Genomic DNA, 24712 nt, shown 5'->3' with positions numbered 1-24712 from the left:
CAAAAGAAACTGCTGTCACTGAAATGTTGAACCAAGCCATAACTAGAAAGCAACAGCTACCAGATAAAAGACAGTAACAGTAGCAGCAATAACAGTAGAGCACTAGCTGTTATTTGGGGGTTATAGTGTGGAGCCTGGCGTGTTTTCATTCAATTAGTTAATTACAATTAAGTGCTGTGAAAGTCAAAAATCCTTCCAATGGCAGACGTGGGTGGTTACTTTGCAGTTTTAAGCGGCGGCTGCGACTGAGTGTCCTTGAGTTACTTATATGTTATAAAAGCTTTCTGGGAACATTTAACAACCCTATCAGAGGGAAAAAAACCTTCATCTTGATATGAGGCCAGTGTTGTGTGCCCAAGGCCAAGACATGGACGTGATATTTATTTATGCTAAATAGTCCCAGAAGAAGTTTGTTGTTTAGCTCTAGATCACACCCAGGATTTAAAAAAGGCTGACTGAGGTCACCTTCAGGAGTTGTTTGCCTTGAGAGGGAGCCGTTAACTGTTTATCTCACTGTAAAAAGTGAGTAAAGACTTTGATAATGAAAGTTTTACTTATGGTATCATAACAGGGAAAATTGTGATCCAGAAACTGAAATACGAAATCTCTACTTCAACAGCACTTACACACACCAAACTTTCCGTCTATATTTCTAAATTTATATTCTGAAGAGTTTTACGGATGGGTTTGTTCATATATCATTCATACCTTGATCTATATAACATTTTATTCTCAAAAACCTGGCAAAAATGTGTTAATTTATGGTGTGATTAAAAAAGATATCCAAAATATCCTTTGCAAAGACTTTTATCTTTATTTTAAAGGCCTTTATCCAGTGTTCATATTTCTGTTGTGGACCATAAAATGACATAAAACTTCAGGAAATTTGTAATACAAAAAATAATTGTCTTAATGTAACTAATCAGTTGGGGGAGTTTCATGATTATCTCTATTGGTTAAAATGTTATTCACCCATAGTATCTTGCCTATATCTGAGTCTAATCAACAAATTCAGAAATAAAATATTGAATTTGAACACAAATGTAGCCCCCTAATGTGGTAAATACATCCTTGCCTACATTTTCTTAAGCGTATTTGTTTAAATGCTCAACCTGCTCTTTTACAACTGGAAAACACAACTGGAGTAAACATAGACAGCATGGACTGAATACAGAACTCACAGATCAATAAACACTAACAATCTTGTACGCCATAGAGTCTCGTCCTGTAACATCACAGTTTTACACATTGGATTAAAGTGAACAAAATCATCACATCCGCTGTTCCAGAGTCAGACATCAGTTTGTTTCTACAATGGTCAAGGGAGAGTTGTGTGAAGCTCTAATCTGACCCCAAATCTGTGGTTAAAATTACCACCACAAGCATGAGATTAAGGCGAGGTTGTGTAACAGTGTCAGAGGCCTGAAAGGGATCAGTGACAGTGAATATTGTCATCCTGACTCACCCGGAGTGTCTTCCTCAAAAGTTTACGATAGAGCTCGTAATATTCTGTGGTATCACTGCACCTCACCTCACCGTCCCTCTTCTTCTTCTTTGTGTGCTATAGCCATTCTAGCCTGATTTAAAATGATTAAAAAATGCTTGTGCATGCTCGGGTCAAATGTTCAAACTCTCAATGTAAAGGTCAAACCAGGTCAGAAACATCAATTCGAATTTATAACTCATGGATTATTGATCCGTAGAGCTCATAAATGTGACAATGATCATTGAATCAAAATTCACTTTCTAATCGTAACAGCATCAGCTTCTCCAGACTACTGGAGCAGTGAAATATGTGTTACATGCTCTATAAAAGCATATCCTAAACAAACAAAAAAATAAGTTCTTAGCAGCATAAAAATGTAAAATTATAAGATATAAAGGCATTACACCCCAGTGACACAATAAAAAGGACGTTTGTGTTTTGACAAATCGCTCATCTGTCTGTCTGTAATGGTGAAACACTGTCACAAATGAGACTAAAGTCCTGTAAATGTAAGGGAGTGATATACAGTAGGCCTTTATGTTTCTCCTGAGGCTAGAGGGTGGGAGGAGGGTGGTGGTGGAGGTCTTGGGCTCTATTACCATGGCAACAGGTCTCCATGTGGAATAACAGCTGTGGGACACAGTGTTATGGCGTTTGTGGCCCACTGCCTCCACCCCCACCCTCCAAACCCGGCCTTCTTCATGTCTCACCCTTCACCGTCTGCCCCGACCCAACGTCAGCGGCTGCACACTGTGCGAATCTTATTACACGATGACGGACAAAACATTGGGGCCCAGGCGACAGAGGGAGCTCCCTGATTGGCCGGTGGGAGGCGGGCCTGTGAGTGTGTGCACACACCCAGGGAGACGTCTTACATAACAGCCAAGGTTTCCCTTAGTGGAGGGAGAAAAAATAAGTAGAAAGTGCAGACCTCACATGCTGCTTTGTTTCTGTTCGAGAACACCTCCCCCCACCACCCTCCAGTGCCTCTTTGTGCAAAGCTTCGTCTCTGAGATACACATGTTCAGCCAAATTCTACGACAGAAATCCAAAGGAAAATTTGGACATGGAAATATTTCACCTCTGAAACTGGACTGCATGTGTGCATCGCATTTGCTTGCGCATGTGTGTATATGTGTTGTAAATCCTGAAAGACATAGGTGATTTTTCAGCCATGCATTAGTCCACAGAAGACTTACTCTTACATTCACAAAAAAGACACTCTGTTCCCAACCTCAGGAAAACTGAACTAAAACTAATTTTGGAATATTGCAAATCCAGTGCAAATATTTATTTTCATTTGCAATTCCAAATTGCTCCCAAGCTCCTGATGGTAGACAAACTGCAATGCTCCATATGAAAGAGACCAGAAAACACATGAAGTCTTACTTAAAAAAGGACTTAAACACAAATAGTGTGGCTTATTTGGCTCTGTGTTAATTGTCCCATCTGTCTTTGTGAACTGAACCACTTTTATAACAAAAAAAAACTACAAGTGTAAATTGCAGTTTAAGTAACAGGATTAACTTTTGTAGTCATGTTTAGTATAATTAATGTACTCTAAGTCCATGTCCATGAAGTGTTAACATTGTTTTGTCTTCCCCCATTATGCAAGTTGCAAAATTTTAGGAAAACAAAGATGATATTATTTGTTGCGCCAATCCGGTGTGTGAGAACAGCGTGAAATCATTCTGACTTGGTGAGGTTGCAGGGATGTGTGAAAAGCCTGCATGTAATTTCTGAAGGTTTGTTGAGATTTGTAATGAGAAAATGATCGTTTTCATTCCAACCTGAGAGTGCACCTGCAGTTTTGTTGACACACATTCACAGAGGAGAGATGTTAATTAGTGATGGCAGCTGATGGAGTGTTTGTATCCTGCGTGCTCTTCAGTTTCAGTGGCTCATGATTGACACCAAATGGAAAAGGCGCCTCACCTTACTTAACACTGAATTCAGCTGAATGAAGCGAATCTCAGGCACTCTGTGGTCCCTCTGTGCTCATTTCTCTCTGCGAAACGACTGCGAAACAAAACCGAACAAGGTCACCCGGAACAGCTGCAGTTACTGACTCATAGAAATTGAAGACAGGCAATCAAGCGTGTAATGAAGGACGCTGGGTTGCTCAGGGTCACAGTTTAATATCCCATTCGGTGAAGAGACAAACAGCAGCATCGGGTTTAGTGCATTTATTGATGTGCTGACAAGGAAAATTTTCTCATCTGGGTTTGTTTTTTGTGCCATCTGACTACACTAAGACTTAAACAGTCTCATCAGTATACATGTTTGCCTGCAAAATTAACCCCCACTGCTGTGTGCTAAATCATTTCTGGGAAATACATCTGAATATTTGCATCAGTTAGACACACAGTGGAGAAAATATGAACAAGGGAAGACAGGTCAGTGAAAGTTCATGCTTAGATTTGAGTCTTACTGCACTTGCTGCCACAATATGGGACTTGGGGTGTAATAAATATGAAATATGAAGGCAGGAGAGGGTAAGATTGAATTATCCAAAATGTGCACTGTGAATACTGTTAATCATATTCACACATTAGCCACATTCACCATTAAAACATTTGATTTACTTCCAAGATTTTAGTGTTTTTCACCGTCAGTCCATGTTGTATTCAGTCTGCAATGTAATTCAATATGTACTCTTCCAACACAGTCAGTGAGGGCTGCACTTGCACACTGACTCTGAGTACAATTCACAAAACAGGACTTTCACTTTGAGGGCTCACACTTTTCACCTGTCCAAGTGTAAAACTGAACAAGACAGAAAGCTGCAACCTGAAATTGCAGTGAGGGTACATTTAAAACTGTGCAGTTTCATGTGTCGTTTCAAATTTCCCCATATGCACATTAGGCCAACTCTTGGACTCCTCTTTGAGTCACATGATGCTTTGAGCCCCTTTTGGTTTGCCCAAGGAAAGTTATTTGTGGATTATATCACAGGTGCTGGCTGCCAACAGGACAAGCTCAAACCTTCACACGTTTGACTGAAACAGCATCTCCACACACACACACACATTTTCTCAGTTTTGCAAAACTGGATTCAGCCTGTTCAGAAATGCAGTCTGACTTTTTTGTTGTTTTTGCTGATGATTCCAAAAGTCCGATCAATACAGGTCAAATTTGAGGCAAATCTGAAAACTGCGTGTTGAGTCACACTGCGAAGTGATTTCCATTTAATGCTCCACAGCATGCAGAACTCACAACGTAATAAGATTGCTTGGCTTCTTTATTGTTTAAACCAAAAAGAAAAAAAAAATCTTTTAACACATTTCAAACCGTTTTTGTGAATATTCTCAGGAGTTAAATGTTCAGTTTGACTGCGAGGACATTTTTGTGCAGTTTGTCACGGCTTGTTCTCCAACACCCTGATGGTAAGAACTGACGTCGCATCGCCAGGAGTTTGTTTATATAAATGATTCTAGATCGAACTTGGTTAAAGATTAAATCTTGTGAAGGTGTGAAAATGAGAGCAGGACAGGTGTGTGTGGAAAAAGGCTTTATTGTCAAAGCTTGTTGTGATTGAAAGAACAGACAGAACCTGCTAAGACTTTCACATACAAAACAATTCCAGCATTTCTTTTACAAAATGTTGAAACTCAGTAACCACCAAATGTGGCTGAACATGAATGTGGCATATGGTGTCACGTTTCCCTTTTGTGTCAAAATAATTACCCAGAGTTGCTGAAAAAAAAAAAATATATATAAAAGTAGACAGGAACACAGAAACAAGAGTGTTAAGAATTGCTTTCACTCAAAGCTCCCACATGTTTGACACCAACAGACAGAATAAATAATGTTACATGGAATAATAGGAACAATTCTTAAGAATTATCACTTTGCACTCCTCGAAATACAGATGCACTGTATCAGAAATCGACCCTGCATGTGATTAGGCTCATTTACTTGTCAGTAATTTTCAGAAACAAATGTGTCTAAAGTGCATCAAAGGATACAACTTGTGTGCTTGTACACCTTTCAATCCAAAGTTACTTGATTTTAGTCGCAGGAGCTTTAATCCCTGAATACCTGAATTTTAACAATCCTTGAAATTTTAGCAGAAAACACAAGCCTGACCCATTTGGATTTCCAAAGAAAAACTGGCAGAAACGCTCACAAATACACAATGCAACATTCTCAGTTTGTTAAATTGATTTTTGCCAAGAAAACATTGCAAAATTTTGCGCAATTCATCAACATGCATCTTCTTTTTCATCCAAATTAGACCAAGTTGTTGCCCCTGATGCTGCTGAAAACCTTCCACTGACTGAGGCTGCTCCTCACCAACTCTCTGAGGAGAAAAAAAAAGAGTAAAGGGAGCAAAGCAGGGGAAGATGGACAGGAACGGGGAGGATTGTCCAGCCCGCGCTGACCCTCTACATTCGAGACAGAGTAGCCTTGTGCCAGGCAAGCAGAGCCCTTCTGATTTTACAGAGAGAAGTGAGAGAACAACTATGTACAGGCCATGCTTCTCTATTCTCTTTGGTCAGTCTTTACATTATGTACAAAGAACACTCGGACTGCTGTTGTGCGCCCTCAGTTAGCACGAGCCATGCGCGTTTCTGCGCCAAAGAAGTTCAGCATCGTCTGGACGAGTTCTGGGAGATCATAATCGTGCTTCCAGCCCCAGTCCTTCCGTGCGTTGGAGTCGTCGAAGTTCATTGGCCAGCTGTCAGCTGGAAAGAAACAGATAGCACAATTAAAAAAAAAAAAAAAAAAATCTAAATCTTACTAGTTAATGATTAAACCGATTCACAGCCTGCATCAGTTCCTTATCAAAGTTCCCCAGAATTTACCTAACGACAAAGGTTTATTTGCCAATAGCCTCTTTACATTAAAGTGAGACTATTAACTTTCAAAAGAGGAAAAAACTAAATCTTTCTCTAGCCAATGAAAAGTACAATTCATGAGAAATAAAAGACTCTCAGGGGTTTTGCTGCTACAGCCTTACTTGGTCTGGTATGACCAGTAGCTTAGGGTGGCTAATGTTAGCTAACTTTAAATAGATACTGCTGTGTAACTGACATTACAGAGCCAGTTTGTTGACTTTTCTCTACATGTGCTTGTGTTATGCTACATGTTAGCGTGTCACAGATAGCAAATGATGAGGTCTTTAAAAGCCACTCACTTAATAGAATCTTGGGAAATGAAGGTAAATTCAATGTGCACTTGTCCTGTACTTAAAGTTCACGTACCAATCGCCTGTCGTACATGGTCAACGTCATACGCGACCTCCAGCTCGGGCATCTGCTTCTGGAGCTCCATGACCAGTTCCTCAGGAGTAAAGCTCATGGCGTTGATGTTGTAGGTCCTCATGCTCAGTGTGTCAGCTGGTGCCTCCATTACCTCCAGCGTGGCGCGCAAGCAGTCGTCAATGTACATCATGGGCAGCCGCGTGTCGGGTCTCAGGTTGCACTCAAACTTGCCACTTTTGATTGCATCATGGAAAATCTGGACGGCATAGTCTGGAGAGACAAAACAAAAAATACATAATGATTACTTGAGTTATGAAATAACCTCTTTTGATCAACTATAACAAAAAGTGCAAAGGTGCTGAAATATTTGAATTAAAAATACCATTTATAGATACTGCAGTTATAAAAAAAAAAAAAAACTGACAACAACAACAACACGTTTTGGGGTGGTGGCTGTTCAGACAAGTGAAAATATGGAGATGGTACATCGAGTGATCAGCTGGCCTAAAAATACAAGCCAGGACAACTCTCTGGAATAAATCAGTTGCATAACAAACTTGTGACGCGACAGGAGCGGTACAGAAATAGATGATCCATTAAAATCGAAACCTTGTATATGGCCTGAATTTAATCTCCCTCACCTGTTGTGCCGCCTCCAGGCATGGAGTCAGCAGAGATGATTCCTGGGTAGCGGAGACAGCGAAAGTCCAGGCCGTAGCGGTGGTGGTAGTACTGGTGAAGAGCAGAGGAATCAATTATTGATAACATCACATTTAAAAATATATATATATTTAGGGGGAGAAGAATAATGACATGTCAAGCTGCTAATACATCCAGAATACATGATTCACGAGGGGTCTTGTTTTGGAAAAAACAAAAGAAAAGAAATCTGAGATCTAACCTCTCCCATCAGCTCAGCGTGGACTTTGGAGACACCATAGATGGTGCGAGGTCTCTGTACACAGAGATCTGGCGTAGGGTTGCGGGGAGAAGTGGGTCCGAAGGCACCGATGGTGCTGGGGACAAACAGACGCAAGCCGTGCTCCGCTGCAATGTCCAAGATGTTGTGAAGCCCTGAGAAACAGATACTATTAGGACACCACACCTCTCCTACGCCCGAGGGAACGTTACTGTTGCTGTCATGATTATACAACTCAATCTTCAGGCCCAACTGGTCCCTAATTTGCTTACCGGTGATGTTTACAGAGCGAGCCAGGGCCACGTTAGCCTCTCCCACAGCACTGAGGAGGGCGCTGTAGTGGACCAGCCAGGTGATGCGGTTGTTCACCACTATTTCCCGCAGGTTCTTGTAGTCCAGGATGTCTGAGTAGATGAAGGGACCTGATAATGAAAGAGAAAATTGTACATATAAACTTTCTTGGAAGCAATTAACCAGCTCTTAACGTGTGTTTTTCCCTGTTACATGTATTTTTTTCCCCCCCTCATATGTCCTCCACATTGAAAAGCCCATTCAAGTTTGTTTACAGCTACGAGCTGTTTACTGCAACATTCATTATGCTTTTGGACAGCTCATTACTGGACAAGGTCCCCGTGCGTCACATATTGATTTGAAGTAATTTAATGGCATCATTTATCAGGAAAATGGGACTTCCACTTGAGCAATGATGAATAAAAATCAATAAAGAGAGGCTCTTTGCCAACATAGTGTTCTGTTATTTGACAAACCAAGTGTTACGCTTGTAACACATTAACAGACTTTATTGCCAAATACTGGAATATCTGTGCTTTTTGATGTGATGAAACAAAGACTGACACAGACTAGAGATATCACATCTTGGTGACATCTAGGTCTTGCTCCTTGAGGCTGAAATCACTTATTGCGATAGTGAAAATTGTAAAAAAAAGCTGAGTGAATCTGATGAATTTCACTTTGCAGAATTCAATCCTAACATAGCACACTGTATGAATGCACTCACCACTGTGGAAAACGTTGCTTGGAGGCTTCCTGATATCAGACAGAATGACGTTGTTCTTTCCAAACCTCTTCCTGTGAGGCAGGAAGCAAATGTTATACAACGTGAAAACGCACCGAGACTGTTCACACACTATTACAATAGATTAGACATTTGTAATCTTACCTCAAGAGTTTGGCGAGCCCCACCCCGAGCTGTCCCAGGCCACCTGTGTTAGAGGGAGAGAGACAGAAACACGGGGCGTCATCAGAGGACACTGCACACATTAAACCAGCAGCTAATAATCATCAGTGCAGTTTCTATGGTGACTGAAGTAACTAAGACTGAGAGTGGGCCTTAAGAAAAAGGTCAGCATTTGCCGCCCACATTTTGTTTCTAACCGTCATCCTTTTCTGCTTTCATTGCAAAACTTGTTAGAAATTCATCTGGTCTTGAATCCCCGCAGTGCTCTTTGTAGCAGCTCACAGCTCGTCTTCATAATCCTCATTATGTGTGCCACGCATGATAAAAACACTGCTGGATCTCTTGTTTCAAAAAGGATTGTGCTCTACTGTGTTTGGCAGGTAGCACCAAAAACCCACAACGCTACATACCTGTAATGAGCACCTTGGGGTGGTCTGTTTCTGAGAAGGACACGGAGTGGAAGCTGGCGTCAGATGTCACCTGCCGGGGGGAGAAGCTGATGTTGCGCACAGCCACTGTTATGGGCTGGCAGCCGCACCCCGGGGTGCTGAGCAGGGCCTGCTTGGCCACCTTGCTGAGGCTTCTGATGACAGGCATGCTGGTACCTGCAGAAGAAGAAGTTATGTGTTCACATCTGGACTGCCAAATTCCTCAGGAGTCAGAGAAATTCAGTGAGTCAGGAGCAAGAAAGTTCTCCTTGTTTCATGTGAATCCATTGAAAACTTAACAGCCAGACATTCTGTTTAAGACATTTTAATCTATGTGACTGCCATCATGTGGTGGCCTCTTTCAGTACATTTTGGCCAGGATATGAAGTTCTGTGTCAAGAGTTTTGGGCTCCTCTCCAAACCTCAGGCGCCAGAAGACCCGCAGAGAACTGGACGACAAAACTGGCAGCGAGGGAGACGATTTCATTTGCAACCCTTTTAAATTCATGTGCGGCAAAACGGAGAAACTTGCAACAATACAGAACAATAAAAACCGGCCTGAGATACGAGTTAATGTGCCAGCAGGGAAGACACGTAGGCTTCACTCAGATGCAAATGATAGGCTGTTGTTTCCAAAGACGCGCAACGGAGCACTTGAGCGCACAGCGACGCCAAACATTTTATCTACTGGTAACTTTTACAAAAACCCAAATGGTACATTACTGTAGATACATTTCAACAATCACTTAAATTTTCAGAAATGCACACGACTCCTGAACATGTAGGACAAAGACTGCAGCTCGTGTTCTAAAGGCGTTCAAAGCGCAGCAGGGAAGAACCCGAAGAAAAGCAGAAAGTTGGAGAGTTTCTTCGTCCTTTCATCACTTTGGAAAAGTACTTACCGAGAATACTGAGAGCTCTCCCCCCAAAAAAAGGAAGAGGAGAGTAACTTGAGAGCATTTATACTGCCCTGCCTTCAACGAGAGCCAATCAGGAAGAGAGGGCGTCCAGTAACAGACGAAAACAGTGCCAAGATCAGATCGACAGACAAGATATGTTAATATTGTTGGAGCGTGTTTTTTTTGGAATCACTTCGTGGTTATTTTTTGTCTTTAACATCTTATGCAGAAATTTTCATTCGGGGTAAAATCATATATGATGTAATATAGAAGACTGGTATTATAATAAAGCGAGATTGTAAAGTGGCACCAACATTAAAACCTCGTGTTTGTGAACTATTTTGCGTTAAAAGGTTTATCTGTTCCTTCCTACTTGACCTTTCGCACTCCTCAAAACAAGTGCAGTCCACCGCTTTGCCAACGTGGTTTAACGTACACATCATGTAAGCCTGTTGTGTAACAGGGGGGGCTGCTCAGAGCCGCTGCCCCCCCTCTTTAGGACGTGATGCGTCGCGTCATGGTGGATGTCAGTTACGGAGCTCCATCGTGGAGACGTTGCTGGTTTCCACGGAGTGTGGCCGCTATTTCTGTGGCAGTGAGCGGTCTAAGGGGGCTGTCATTGTTAGGAATGAGTGAGAACAACCAGTATGCAATTTAAGATTTAAAAATACTAATAAAATCGGAGATCCGAGAGGCGCAGGCAGACACCCAGACGAATAAAACCAGGCCAGTGCGCCGGGGTGACGCTCGTGTTGGCCTGAGCTCTCGGTCACACTGGCAGCTCATCTAATTACAAAGGGGTCATAAAAGGCGAGGGTCACGGCTGCTCCACGCGAGCACAGAAACACCAGTGAAGCAGTTTGTACTAAAAACAAAAGGAGCGCATCATTAGAGGAAGCACGTGGAGGCGGCCAACTAAATACGGGATTGCACATTTTGATCATGTGAGTTTCTTTAAAAATGCGTTTCCGCGTCTACATCTGAGCGGAATAGCAGGTTACAGGAAATAATTACGCAGCAGTTTACTCACCGGTGAATCTAAAAGATTATGAGCAGCCAAAACTCCTGTGCGATTTGCTGTATGAGACCGAGATGCTGCTTCCTCCTTGCCTACGGCGCTCTGACGCGATGTCTGTGTTATCTCCGTCCAGTGTTGCATCAGCTGCGTCTTCAAGCTATATATCAGCGGCCGTCCGGTTTCAGGGGAAGCCGGCTTTCTCTCGGATTGGTGGAGCCTCGGAGGTGCGGTCCTCCCTTCCAGACCACTCCCATGGCGCGTCACCGACACCCCGCTGCCCCGCTGCCCGGCGTGGCTGCAAATCCCATTACTGCGTCCGCTCACTGCCTCCAGTCTGAGGCCATCGGCTTTAAGCGCTGTCTCCAAAAACGGAACCTCTTCAGTCTGGTACTGGGAGCAGTTTAATCAGTGCTTGTAGCTTTATGGTGCAGGGGAGACAAAAATGGTGGAGATGAGGGAGGTTTGTTTTAGGGGTTCCTCATGCAAAGAAACTGCATTATAGCACATTATATCACACACGGAGTGTTTTTCATTTTCACTGACAATTAATCTGCCTATATCGATTTTCGATGATCATCATATAAAATGTCAGAAAATAGTAAAAAAAAAAAGAAAGAGCACGTCACAATTTCTAAATGTACCTATTTTTGCTTATTTTGTCAAAACTAAACCCCCCAAAATATTCAGTTTACTACATGGTGATGAGAACCTGCTTTACAAACACTGATGCAATCAATCAATTATTAAAACTGCAGCTGATTAACTGTCTGTTGATTGACTTATCATTTAACTGACAAATAGTTGTTTCATATTATGATGTAAATCCATCCAAACCCATGACTTTTGGCAGCTCCATTTCATCCATATATATATATATATATATATATATATATATGTATATATGTACACACACTTCATATACACATCAGTTTATAAATGCCACAACAAAAGCCTGACATACATCTTTGGACATGTTTGAGTTTTTAATTTGAAATAAAGTTCTGTGTGCTTTCGAACATTTGGCCAAACATGCTGACACACTGACAAAACATAGGAGCAAATAAGCTCACGTGTCTGCATTGGAGATGCAAAAGGCCAATACAAATACTGAGATAAGTCGATGAGTATGAAGGAAAACAAAGGATGAACCTGATGCATCCTTGCAATCAATAACTTTTAATGATTAACTAATTATATTATTTAAAAAAGCACTCAAAGCCAAAACCGTCACTTGTGACCCGCCAGAGGAAGAGAGTGGTGAAACTCCACAGCCTCTTTGATTTGAATGTGACAGAATCCATTCATGTTTATCGAGAAAGAGCTGAGTATGTATGCACCCTCTGTTTGACTTTGAGGTTTGTTTGCAGTAGATAGGGGAGGGCCGAGTAAATTGTGCTGAATTGTGAGTGGTGGGTTGGTGCACACCCCCGCGCCTGTCATCACCCCAAAGGAAATGACTTGTTCAAAAACAAGTTAATCTGTAAACTAACACACTTTTGCTCAAAACAAAACCAGGGTATCTTGAAGCAAAACTTAAATCTGATCTATTTCCAGAAATCACAGATATATTTTGCATTTTTTGGATGAACAACCCGAGTCCTGCTCATTCCCAGGGAACATGATGAGAAAATGATACCTGATGATTGTGAGATGATAGTTTTTGGTTTAGTTTTTCTTTCAGGATTAGACACTGAGTCCTTTATTGTTCCAAGAGGCTGTCAGGGTATCATGTGTGTTAAGTAAAGCCATGAAATCAGGGCAGTGACAAACACAAGGCTACATTAATAAGGAGAGGTGAGTGATGGCTGGGCGGTGGCACTGTAAACACTGGCTGCCATCACATGCCTCCATGAAGCAGCTGATCCCTGGCTATTTATTCCCCAGGCATCTCATCAGATGATCACTTTCGTCACAGTGATGGCAACATATTTTGTGAGGTGGCGGGGGTGCTGTTTACTTATCCTTGGGCGAGCCATATGGGGGCAGGGTTATGGGGAAAATGAAATTCGATGTCACGTCATCACGTCATCGTGGAAATATGGTCCTTCGTCACTGGGCAGTGACAGACGTGACCAGAGCCCTGGCGATGAAGCGGACATTACAGAGATATTTTATGTAAAACAACTGGAATATTTATTGACTTGAAGAATGAGAATCAAGCCAAGATGTAATTGATTTTTATGAGCTATCAGTGGAAGCAGAACAACAACATTCACATCATGTTAAAGTGAACTTTTTGGCACATCTTGCTCTTTAGCTGCTGAATTCTACACGTTTTCCACCAGCTAATCGCTAATTTTGTCATTTGCCAGTGAGTAGTGTGGGTTTTTACAACGTTTTCATAAAATCACCTGCATGCTGTGACAAGAAAGTGGGTTGATAAGAGCAGCGGGCCTCAATACAGTGGACCTGTAAAACCAAAACACCCCGCAGAGCTGAGGGGAAGTAGAGTCAGGGGATGTTCCTCTGTGGGATCATCACTACGAGTGACACCTTTCACCTGACACAGTCATCCCATTCATTGTCTATATTAAATACCAGTTAGCAAAGCTTTAAAGTTTCAAACTATGAATATTATCAAATACACAGAAGCAAAGACTGAAAAAATGGTGATTTGGTGTTACACAGAACCACAAAGACAAACATCCTTTGCGCTATAATTTTTAATGGCTTGAAAACTTAAAAAAAAACATTGAATCTTTTGAACAATAATATAATTTTACAGACATCTGATCAGCAGTGATAAAACAACTGAAATTGCTTGTTCTGATTTTGCAGTAAGGCATTGCACAAAGCCAAAAGCATTATTTGTCCACAGTGCCGACAATATTTTACAGTTGTCTTGACTGACTAAGCAACAATCATTTCAGGATAATATTATGCACAATGCAAGCATAGAAAATTTGTACAATTGTAAATGACACTCTTACCTTGATTGAACTCACTGTTCCATTCATGCACACACTAAATAAAAGTATGTAAGGTGTCTTTTTTGGCAAAGAAAAAAATGTATGTAGTGCAGCCATGAGCTACATTCCCTTTATAAAGCAGTGTAATGTTGTGGCTGGAATCACTTCAGCTTAGTGTGATTATTACATCATTCTTGAAGCAAAAGAGATTAAATGTAAGAAGATGCCATGGAAACAAGCAGAGAAAAATCAATTTCTTACTGGAAAAACAAACAAAAATCGGCCAAAGTTGAACACTGAGGACTTAAATCTAACCCCAAACTGGCATTATTTTGTCTTTAAAGTGCAGCGCAAATCTTACTTAATAGTATTATGCTAATGAAAGCTACCTTCGCCCACGGACAGCACTGAAAGATGAGCTTCAGTGTCAGTTCGCAAACAGAATTCAGGTCATGTTGCTTTTAACGTGTTTAACTGCTTCTTTGATGAGTGCAATTACAAGTTTAGAAGAAACATGTTTCTGTGTGTCTTTTCCTGCTCGTGGACGTGCTGTGATTTTTCCCTGGGTTGGTGAGAAAATGATCACTTTGGATGCACTGACACTGAAGTGAATGTTCCCGTAAGACACTCTGTCATCTGCACAAGACTAACAGTTTGAATTTACCATTACTTTATTATTTAGATATACTGGCATCTTTTTCATGTGTATTGTCTAATATGGCAACAGCTGGTGAGAAGTAACGACAAATTACAAAAGTTAAAATCCCGCATTAAACGTGTTTCTGATATTGTATATGCCTTTTACACAAAGTGCATCAGTTCTGGATCTTAAACTACAAAACAGCAGATATGTATTTTGTTTAATGACGCACTTAAAATACACGACAATTATATAACTTTAATTAACAAAATATAAATTGGTCTTTAAAGCAACATCTCACATCAATATAATATTTTCGCATGTGATCAGTTCTGTAAAGTCTTTTTTAAAAATCATATGACCAACATGGCATGTCTTCTTCACCATTATGCATAATGAGACAGGAAAAAATATAACCAGGCAAGCTGACGGACATTAATATTTTATAAAGTTGTGTTAAATAACTTTCAATACCTCTGGCTATGCTCACTGAAATGTCAAGTAATGATGTAAGAATCAGGATATTTTGGTCAGATCCCTATTAAACAAGCCTCCCCTCTCATTGTACAGTACAGTAAGTGCTGACCCTGCCCACGCTTATTATATCATCTCAATGTGCAGCAAAGTCACATGCTACCTTATAGCACCCTATATGTTGCCATAGTTACTCTGCAGAGCTTCAGTGGCATTTACATTCAGCAGGATGTTTCGTGAAAATCTGCACGCTGTAGTAAATGAGCACCCAAAGGATCAATAACAAGCTCGAAGCCCAAATATTCATAGGAATGCTTTTAGACATTTTTAGTGTATGTGACATGTGGGATATTTCCAAAACTGAACGTTTTTTCTGTACACACGGTTCTGTGTTCACCCTATTATTAGAGTATGGATACATATCATTTGATCTGACAATTATTTTTTTGATTATTTAATTATTCGTCCATCAAATGTCAAAAAATTATGAAGAGAAATTATTTCAAATGGCTTGTTTTGGCTGACCAACTGTGCCAAAACTCTACATCAAACATGATTTATGACGAAGAAAAGCAGAAAAACATGACCACTGAAATGGTTCAGTTATCTAAACAGTCGGCAATTATTTTTCTCATGATCGACTAATTGATTAGTCAACTCGCTGGACTGTGAGACGATGAGTGTTTGGCTTTCAGCAGCACTCTGAGAAATGGCCGTGTTGTTGTTTTTGGTCTCTGAATCTCTCCCTTTCACCTCTGCTCGGTTTGAATGACACAACATTATCGAAAAATGTCAGGCGTCAGGGCACTCGTTCAGTCCATTCAGTCACGTAAACTGGGTGAATGATAACTGCATGCATGCTAAGTTGAAGAGAGGTTGATTTTGAAGAGAATTTTTGAATCTGAAATTTTCCATTTAATTTCTGTATCTGTGCAGGAAACCAAAACGTAACAATAGTTCAAGAAGTTCAAGAAAGTGTAATTGTTCGGATTGTTCTCAAACCTCTGAAAAGAATTTTAACTTAACGGAAGCCTAAAATAAAGACATTGATCTGTTTTTGTATTTGTTATATCTTCACATTTTCTACCTCTCTCTTCCAGCTCGCTTCCTTTCGCAGCACTCCCTCTCTCTCTCTATGGTGTCTGCAGCAGAGGATCTTCAGTTTCTAGTTGGGCCAGCTGCCTGCGCAGGGTGTTAACTTTGTTCTGAAGCTCCTTGTTGTATTCAATTATATGAACCATTTCCTCGTAGGCCTCGTCCAAACACTTGGAGGAGCGGTTCCAGCGGAGAAACACTCCTGTAATATAAGGGGGGCAGAAGAACTGTAAGTGATCTATAAAAGGACAAAACCTCTTACAAGGACATGGTGTCTCTTTTCCTATTATGTTCTAACAAAGAGTGTACAGCCCTGCTTGCAGCTCTGTTAGCACAATCACCATACTAACATGGTAATGGTCAGCAGGTGTAACCATGTTCACCATCGCAGTTTAGCATTATGGCATTAGCACTGAACACTAGGTGCAGTTGGGGCTGAGAAAAAATTCTTTAGGTTTGTACAGGAATTTGGTCACTGAAAAATGTTTAGGAAATAACCAGAGTCATTAGAATTCAGCCTAAGGGGAACATTAATGCCTGTACAAAATGTCATGGCAATCCATCCAATAGTTGAAGAGATACTTCTCTGTGAACAGCAAAAGTCAACCTCTTTGTTACCAAAGTCACTAAGATACATCATGTGTGAACTGTGAGCATCTGCACCAAGTTTGGTATCTTAATAGAGATGCTAAAAAACTGCATCCGAGACATTTCTATCATGAAGAAGGGGGGCATTCAAGGTTATGCAATAATAAAACATGACATAAGACATTGTTATTCGCAAAAATGTGAGTAGAAATGGTTCTTGTGGCTGAATTTAATGTGTAGTAGACATCAAACAGTGTTGAAAAACCAATTGCAAAACCTTCCTCTCCTACTCCATGACGATGGGTGCGGGAGGGGTTGACAGATGTACTTGCTGGTGTGATATACAGGAATCACATGTGCGACTACAGAGATGTGCAGTATGACTGGAATGTACAACATAATAAAGAAGTGACGCGTCGGTCATATTGACCGAAAATGTGGCATGACGGGGCTTTACTGTGCATCCTTATGGCTAAAATGTCACTTATGGCGCTCCTAATTGAGATCTCAGTTATTTTGTCTCCACTGTAAATGAATTAGAAAAGGTGGATTTACATTCTTTGTTTAGTTTTCAATTTCAGGTTAGTAGGAGCTGTGTGTGAGGATAATGTGTGAGTTTATCCTTATATGACACTGACACTACTGACAGGATTCAAGCATCTTTCTCTCTGGATTACACAGTAAGAAAAAAAAACAAACAAAAAAAAACTGCAGTGCAAGATTCCCATTGTTCTGCAAAGATCTGAAGCACACCATCAGCCCCTGTTAGTGTCATCATCAAGAGCCGCAGATATGGGCCTCCATGGGGTCTTTTAGGTTAGCCGGGAGTGTGTGGCGCTCTCTATGAAAGAGTTGCATAAGCAGTCTGTTGCATTTCACGTGCTTCAGTAGTTCTCCTACATTCCAATTCATATAGCATGAGGGAGTGGCTCTAACACTTTAGGCAGGAAGGGGGCCCCTCACGCAGGATCGTATGAACCCAGTGACTCCTCATCTGTCTGGACCCCCTCCCCCCACTTTTTCTTTATGAATGTGGTTTGCTTTGTGCTGATGTGAGACTCAGCACGTTCAAGCACAGATTCCCCTGGGGCATTTTGTAAAATGTCCCTGGGCCACAATTGTTGAAAGTCTTGTCATTTAAAGAGGAATATCGCAGTTATTAAGTTTGTGGTGGGGAAAGCATAGCACATGCCATACCAAGCTCCTTGGAATCTAGTCATTTGTAATGCTGAACTTTAATATCTTATATCTAATAAACTCATTTCATATCTGAGAATTCATTCAAAGTTGAAGAATGTATTTCCAGCAGTGGAAACGTAAGGTGGAATCTAATTGATTTGACGTAATCTTTGATTTACAACGACCTTGAAATGACAAGAAAACAATGCAAAATCTTTAGTGAATGGTCGTCTGCTCACAAAAGGCAGCAGCCTGATACGATCTCAGTCTCACGCCGTTGCTGAGAGAGAAAAGAGCGGCGTGCATTCACTTTACCCACGCAGATTTCCTTAACCTTCAACTGTATCACTGCTCATTTTGTGTAGCGCCATTGGGTGCTTTGAAATATAACACTGAACTCAAAGTAATGAGGTGGCATAATTATTTAAAATGGTCCAGACATCAACTTTACAGCTAAAGCAACACAGCCTCTTCTTTCTCTGTTTACATAAAGAGATTAATTACAGTTTATTGCCGCGTCAGTTATCAAGACATTACGCTATTCTCATTCATATTTTCATGCTGCAATAAAAGCCTTGGATTCACAAGTGAACTGTGTGAGATCGCTGCTACAGACGGCTATAAAAGTGTGCCGCAGGACTAAGATTAGCATGCATATGACTGCTAACTGATAACTAGTAGTAAACCGTTAGTGTCTCAGGTGGCACTGAGGATACCTTCTGTGCAACCTATAATAAGACAAAAATGCGAGGCAAACGCATCATCGAGATGCCTGAGAAGCAATCTGAGCTATGTGGAAAATGCAAAGGTGGTGAAAGCCTAATGAGGGGTAAAAAGTCATGTGAGTTAAATGACCACATGCAGAGTTAAACTCTTTGTGTGATAAAGTTTATAAGACAGGTTAACAGAGGAGGATGTTCACCACTGAGAGAGGTCAGAAAATGCTTAAGGGCTTTTTTTTTTTTTTTACACAATATTTAAGATTAAAAGCTAAATCTTATCATTCATATGCTCATTATTTTATTTCAGCTTGTTATGTTTGTATGGTACAACATTGCTTAAGTTGTAGTTAAACTGTGCATTGCTACTGTTTATTATTTACTAAATGTTTATTCTCACAGAGGGAGGCGTCTCCTGTGCTTCCAACGTCCAACTTCACGTCAAGTTGTGTCAAAAGGTCACGACCAAAAGTGAATGAGAACCAAATATGTAGGTTACACTATTGACTAGCAGCTCACAGGGTCACTCAGTTCAACGATGGCGAGATCAATGACGCCCCCTTGTGGCGAGAATATGAGCATGAACATGTGATCACAGATGAGGCAACGTCCACCTGTGTTACACCAGCATACATGTGGCTAAAGCAGCAGGTTCTACACCCATTGCTTTTGGGCATTAGTAATGGGTTTGAACTATTTAGACTCAGTTTCAGGCCGGTCTTCATTCCAAGCATAAACCAAAATGAGTCACACACAATATCATGAAAACTAATGTGTCTGTGAATACACAGCATGCAGTCCTACTGTGAGACAAGCATATCAGCCTACTCCCAGTCTGCTTTGGCACATATTTACCATCTAAACCGAGAAATCATGCAGTGTGTGTAAGTACATTGAAAGCATACGATAACTTACAAATTCCTAAAAGGATGAACTTTTCCAACCAAAAGTGGCAAAAGTTTAGACTGTGTGACCTGGAAATTAAATGTGGACAGTGTTCTTAGTATGACAGTGAGAAATAAATTTATGGTGTGCATATAGTGTGCTTTGGTGCGCATGGCAACTGTAACCTCCCTCTGACATCTGTTCCAGCCAGTCAAGCAAAAGCTCCACTTAGTTTACCCCGAACCTGTTTTTAAGCTTCTTTAAGCTCGCTGTATTTGTTGATGCAAGATTTTCTTAAATTTTTGTGGGTATTTTCACCTCCAACTTCTGCTCATCTATTAATTGAATGTGATATCATAGGATAATTGTTTTAAATATTCAAAATTGTTGGTCCAAAGATCAGTTTAGTTCGCTTCTGTTCGGTCTTTTTTCAATGTAATACAAACCATGTTTACACACCCCCAACATGGTTGCTTTATAAAATTGCATTTAGCGTCGAGAGACAGTCGTTTATTGCAGGGTAACACACATGCAATGAACTGACATTACCTTCCCTCCGATGCACAGAACCTTCAGGCCACCTGCTGTATCATCTCGTCTTCTGTGTGTGTTTCTTACCTTCCCACAGCAGCAGACTCTGAGGGGCCACGGATGGCCAGATCACGAGACCGTTGGCCTCGTAGAGCGGGTTGGTCAGACGCTCCAGTTCTTGGGGCCGGTTTACCCACGACCAAAGGGACACAGTCTTCTCAGGCAGACACATTTTGGCTCTATGGAAGGGGTGAGAAGTTAACCAGTAAGTACGATGGTTGCCCACAGTTTGTCCAGGTGGGCTTGTAACAATGGACAAATGGACGTGATGTGTATATTAAAACACTGCACTGTATGGATATTTTAATTGCATTAGATTATGTAGGTGTAGATGACATTTGTGTATTACAGACTGATGCACAACAAAATCAAGAACCACATGGCTCACATAAGTTGCTAGACCGACTACAATAGACCAACCTCTCAGCTGTACTGCTGCCCAAGAAGGTTCCAAACTGAGAAGCATAGGCGTGTTCAAAGAGCAGCACCAGGAAGCTCTCACTGAACTCAAACGAGCAAGGAAACTGGCGAAGGATCTGCCACACACAGTCCAAGAAGAGCAAGAAGACGGGAGCCTCTTGGCGCGGCTTGCTGTTGGAGTAGGCCGACTGAGCACAGCGCTGCTGGAACTGGTGACCCGCCTGGGATAAATGGTCAAACAGGTGAGAGGTGTCAGAGAAATTCAAATATCCATGTTGATAATAAAATACTTATGTAACTGAATTAGTGCTTATTTTGCTCCTTCTGTGACCGGCATGTAACTACCACACAATATGTCACAAAGTGTGAGCAATGTCAAGCTTATAAAATCATATCATTCATTTTATCAAAAAGGTGAAAAACATTTTGGTGCCTCAAAGGTCAGAAAAGCTTACCTGGAGCCACTCTCGCTCCACCAGGCCCTGGAAGCCTCTGATGGTCCTGCAGGCCGGATCGAGGATGATCTGAGCCAAGGAGGTCACCTGCAGGGTGGTGTCGACCCCCTCTGAACCATGAACGAGCACCGACGCCCCCTCCCTTAGACAACACACAAGATTACAGTTTTGTACAGAGTGCGACCAGCGACTGTTTTAAAGCATCACAGATTCAATACTGAGCAGTATGCTTTCCTCCCTTCAGTATGTACAGAGTAGATTTGTGAAGGTATTGCTTATGATGCTTAGTGTTTACTGGTTGAGGATTAGTATAAAAGGTGAATGACTCTTTGTTCCCTGACCTGTCGATACACTGCGCAGCCAGGCAGGCAGTGGTGAGGATCTCCTTGACATGAGTCTGCCAGTTGGAAGCCTCTAGTTTGCTTAACCAGCGGTCCATACTGTGCGACTGGTCGTTACACGCCTCTACCAGCTTTATCAGGCTCTCCTGGAGGACGTTATACCTGAAAATTACAGATTTGCCACAAAAAGAAAAGTCTTAATGTTTCATATTGAAAATAAATTTCAGTCATACAAACACATGTTGAGTTATTAATGAACTATTCATTTATGGAGCTGCTGAAGCCCACGCTGACCGCTCACCTTTCGATTGCCTTGTGGATCCTCCTCCACTGCGGGTAGTTAGCTTCAGACTCAAACCCTCCACCTCGAGCTTTGGCCTGCTGGGCAACATTAATAGTGCGTGTGTCAATGATGTAACCACGCTTGCCCGGCCGCAGGGTGGCGTTGATCAGCTTCTCGTCTTCCTTACACCGTCGCCCGTTGGTGCCTGTGAGAGGCTGCCCGGCTCGCATCATCACCTAAAAATGGAATAAATAGTCCACAAAATTAAACTAAACCATGCCTGCACACAGTGTTATTTTATGATACAATCAGCCATTACACATTTAAAATCCATAAAGAATATTTTGCAACAGAGACAGAATCATATGAGCTCCATTTCCCCAAGTGCTCACCATGCCATTCTTCTTGTGATAGTAGCTAAGTACTGGAAAACGGCCACCGTGACGGAAGGTCGCCACTTTCCTCAGCGAGTCATCATCAACATCTTTGGGCACTGCCACTAAAGGGGGGTATGACGGACACACACTGAAGTCCTTGTTGACTTCGCTCAGTCTCCACTCATCTGTCTGATAAAAGGGACGGCGACAGGTTAAAAGATGTGCTCAGCATGAGAGAAGGTTAAGTGTGACGGTTTTTGTGACTAATCATGTCCATACCATTGACTCCAAATCTTTAAAGGCATCTTCTGGAAGAAATGAATTCCAGCCATCTTCTATGACTTCAAACATGGGCCGGTAGAAAAAAGGGTACATCAGCGAGATGGAATCGAGTGTGGATAGAGCCTGGAGAGGAGGAGTAAAGAATATGTATTCATTAATAACATGTAGAATTCCATTCAACATTGAGAATGGGGCAACCTTCCAGATAATCATTTCTTTTTACCTCAATAGAGCTGGTAATGTTGAGACATTCATCCATGCCAGGGATGTCGAGCTGGATCACCCTCAGGTCTTTGCATTTGACTATGATGCTTCCCAGAGACCCCACGAATCTGAAAGAGGAGTTGAAAATTATTTTCAATCTGCCAGAATGGTTGACAAAGAAAAGATTCAAAGGTTCAATAATGGCACTGTTGCCTTGCAGCGAGAATACTCCTGTGTGAAGTGGAATTTGCATGCTCTCCTCATGACACTCAGCAAAACACACACGTGTTAGCTATACAGAATACTGCATTTGATCCCCAGCCGGCTGCTCTTACATAGTTATGATGGCTAAAATACTGAGACAAAAAAATGTTTACAGAATGTAAAACCCCTTGAGGCAAATTGTGAGTGTTTTTGGGCTAATTAAATTAAAACAGACTTGATTTGACAATAAATACACAAAGTCTAATATAACATAACAGCTTCATTGTCAAGTGGACTTGCTGATAGCAAACTCGCTCCACATCTTCCTTCCCTGTTTCCTTTCCAAAATTCTGTATGAAAATGCAACAGGAAACGCCGATTAACCAGTGATTGCCAGAATTGTGCAAATCACGTACAATCATTAGTTTGTTTGTTTGCTTGCTTGTAATATGTTGCAGCCCGTGTTTAATCGTCAGTGCTGTTTGCAGCCCCCCTATGCCTCAACCACACAGCATAAATTCTCAACCCGTGGGAAGAACTGCAGTAAAAGTCCACAGTCTGACTCAAACTTCCTGCCGCAGCAGTTTCAAATCCTCTCCACACTGTAAAGGCCAAGCATAAGAGCATTGCAGAAAGGACAGCAGCGTAATGCTCCGATCTGGTGCATGCATTCACAAGAGTTGTACTCATAAGCAGGTGTAACCACAGACAAACACAACTCTGGTTGCACTCCTCCCTGGTTAAGGAAAGTTATTTTTATAAAATACACACAAATCCTGCTGATCTGCCTGAAAACCGTTTAAGGAAAAGAGGCTCACCTCTTCTCTATAGAGTCAATGTTTGAGTGAAGCAGCCATAGCTCCTCTGTGTTGTCCTGCCTGGAGGACAGAATCAGGTGATGGCCGGTCAGACACAGGGTCCCCTCCACAGTGGGCATGAAAGGCCGATGTAGGACGACTCCGTCCACCCTGGGTGTCTTTATCAACTCTGCAAACTCCATGATCTGGCCTGAGGGGAAGACATCAGATAGAGATAGAGGGGAAATAAATTATGAGGGTGTGGTGTTTTTTTTTTTTTTTTGGACAACGCTACCGATTAGCTAACTAATTCCACTACTGTTCAGACACATTAACTCACCCGCTGCTGTGCTGCTTTTAAAGGCAGATACAGTGTGAGTCGATGTCGATAAACATTAAATAAACACACGTTTCAACGATCTGTCAACTGGCTAAAGGTTCAGGAAATGAAGTGGCTAACGTTAGCTAGCTAGCTGAGCGTGACAGCGCGTATAAATTGTCGGTCATTTCTATATTTACGTCAAAAATGTTCACATCATGCATACTGTAAATGTACAGAACTAATATAGACGTTTTTCATTGATGCAAACATGATTTATCGTACTATTACCTGATAACCGTCTCGTTTAATTTGTTGTTCGTCGAGACTGGTACGTTCACAAAAACAAGCCGACTGGAAACAGCTGACTTGAGAACTTCGGCTCCGGATAATTTGCATCGAATTTTTTTATTTAATTCTTCTTCATCAAGGCCAGAAAATAAATTACTTTATGATTTCCAATGATCTTGAACATAACAGTTAAGTAATACAGTTAAATGCCTCTAGTGAAATATGAATGCAAAGCTATATAAAGCAAAGAGGATTGGTCATTTCACTTCAGCTTAAGGAGAGATTTATTCAGAGGGCTTGTTTTATTTCAATGTGAGGTTTTCCTTTTGATTCCTATTAAATCTATAGTGGAACATGGTCAGATCTTTGATTGGGGTTCAAGTGTGAAAACATAAATAACCATTTGGTGTTAAAACTCATAGAGAAGGCACTGCATGGTCAAATATTTCTAGGTCTCAGTAGCAAACAAAGAATATTTAGATTTTCATGCTAACCAAAGATTGT

At 41.3% G+C, this 24712-nt stretch overlaps 2 protein-coding genes across 4 annotated transcripts; both read right to left on the bottom strand.

Annotated features, from left to right (window-relative positions):
* Positions 1 to 4982: 4982 nt before the first annotated feature.
* On the bottom strand, positions 4983 to 11309 carry tdh (L-threonine dehydrogenase). 3 transcript variants are annotated; one of them, XM_070849500.1, is made up of 9 exons: positions 11168 to 11309; positions 9221 to 9415; positions 8793 to 8835; positions 8631 to 8701; positions 7885 to 8034; positions 7595 to 7767; positions 7335 to 7425; positions 6694 to 6963; positions 4983 to 6174 (listed from the first exon to the last, which is right to left on the bottom strand). In XM_070849500.1, exons 2-9 carry the CDS (start codon positions 9405 to 9407, stop codon positions 6035 to 6037), a joined length of 1125 nt encoding a protein of 374 aa, XP_070705601.1. In that variant the 5' UTR covers positions 9408 to 9415; positions 11168 to 11309; the 3' UTR covers positions 4983 to 6034. The 3 variants fall into 3 exon arrangements, with proteins under 3 accessions (XP_070705601.1, XP_070705603.1, XP_070705602.1); XM_070849502.1 differs by lacking the exon at positions 11168 to 11309 and adding an exon at positions 10137 to 10158; XM_070849501.1 differs by lacking the exon at positions 11168 to 11309 and adding an exon at positions 10141 to 10155.
* Positions 11310 to 15662: 4353 nt separating this feature from the next.
* mtmr9 (myotubularin related protein 9) lies at positions 15663 to 24236 on the bottom strand. The gene is made up of 11 exons (XM_070849526.1): positions 24209 to 24236; positions 23620 to 23809; positions 22617 to 22725; positions 22391 to 22516; positions 22127 to 22300; positions 21753 to 21970; positions 21452 to 21613; positions 21111 to 21252; positions 20656 to 20876; positions 20263 to 20414; positions 15663 to 16475 (listed from the first exon to the last, which is right to left on the bottom strand). Exons 2-11 carry the CDS (start codon positions 23799 to 23801, stop codon positions 16312 to 16314), a joined length of 1650 nt encoding a protein of 549 aa, XP_070705627.1. The 5' UTR covers positions 23802 to 23809; positions 24209 to 24236; the 3' UTR covers positions 15663 to 16311.
* Between the last annotated feature and the right edge of the window lie 476 nt (positions 24237 to 24712).

Source organism: Pempheris klunzingeri, chromosome 18 (assembly GCF_042242105.1).
Source record: "Pempheris klunzingeri isolate RE-2024b chromosome 18, fPemKlu1.hap1, whole genome shotgun sequence".
Classification (NCBI taxonomy): domain Eukaryota; kingdom Metazoa; phylum Chordata; class Actinopteri; order Acropomatiformes; family Pempheridae; genus Pempheris; species Pempheris klunzingeri.
The sequence above is the reverse complement of the archived record's forward strand: the minus strand, read 5'-3'. Positions and strand labels throughout refer to the sequence as shown.

What these genes read in the sequence shown, in the direction of transcription:
- tdh (XM_070849500.1), bottom strand. Translation starts at nt 9,407, where the DNA reads ATGCCTGTCATCAGAAGCCTCAGCAAGGTGGCCAAGCAGGCCCTGCTC. An exon ending in AAGCAACGTTTTCCACAGTG is followed by an intron (nt 8,035 to 8,630) that starts GTGAGTGCATTC and finishes TTTCATTATCAG; the next exon opens with GTCCCTTCATCTACTCAGAC. An exon ending in ACGCTGAGCTGATGGGAGAG is followed by an intron (nt 7,426 to 7,594) that starts GTTAGATCTCAG and finishes GCTCTTCACCAG; the next exon opens with TACTACCACCACCGCTACGG.
- mtmr9 (XM_070849526.1), bottom strand. Translation starts at nt 23,801, where the DNA reads ATGGAGTTTGCAGAGTTGATAAAGACACCCAGGGTGGACGGAGTCGTC. An exon ending in TTAAAGATTTGGAGTCAATG is followed by an intron (nt 22,301 to 22,390) that starts GTATGGACATGA and finishes CCCTTTTATCAG; the next exon opens with ACAGATGAGTGGAGACTGAG. An exon ending in GCTGCGCAGTGTATCGACAG is followed by an intron (nt 21,253 to 21,451) that starts GTCAGGGAACAA and finishes GTGTTGTCTAAG; the next exon opens with GGAGGGGGCGTCGGTGCTCG.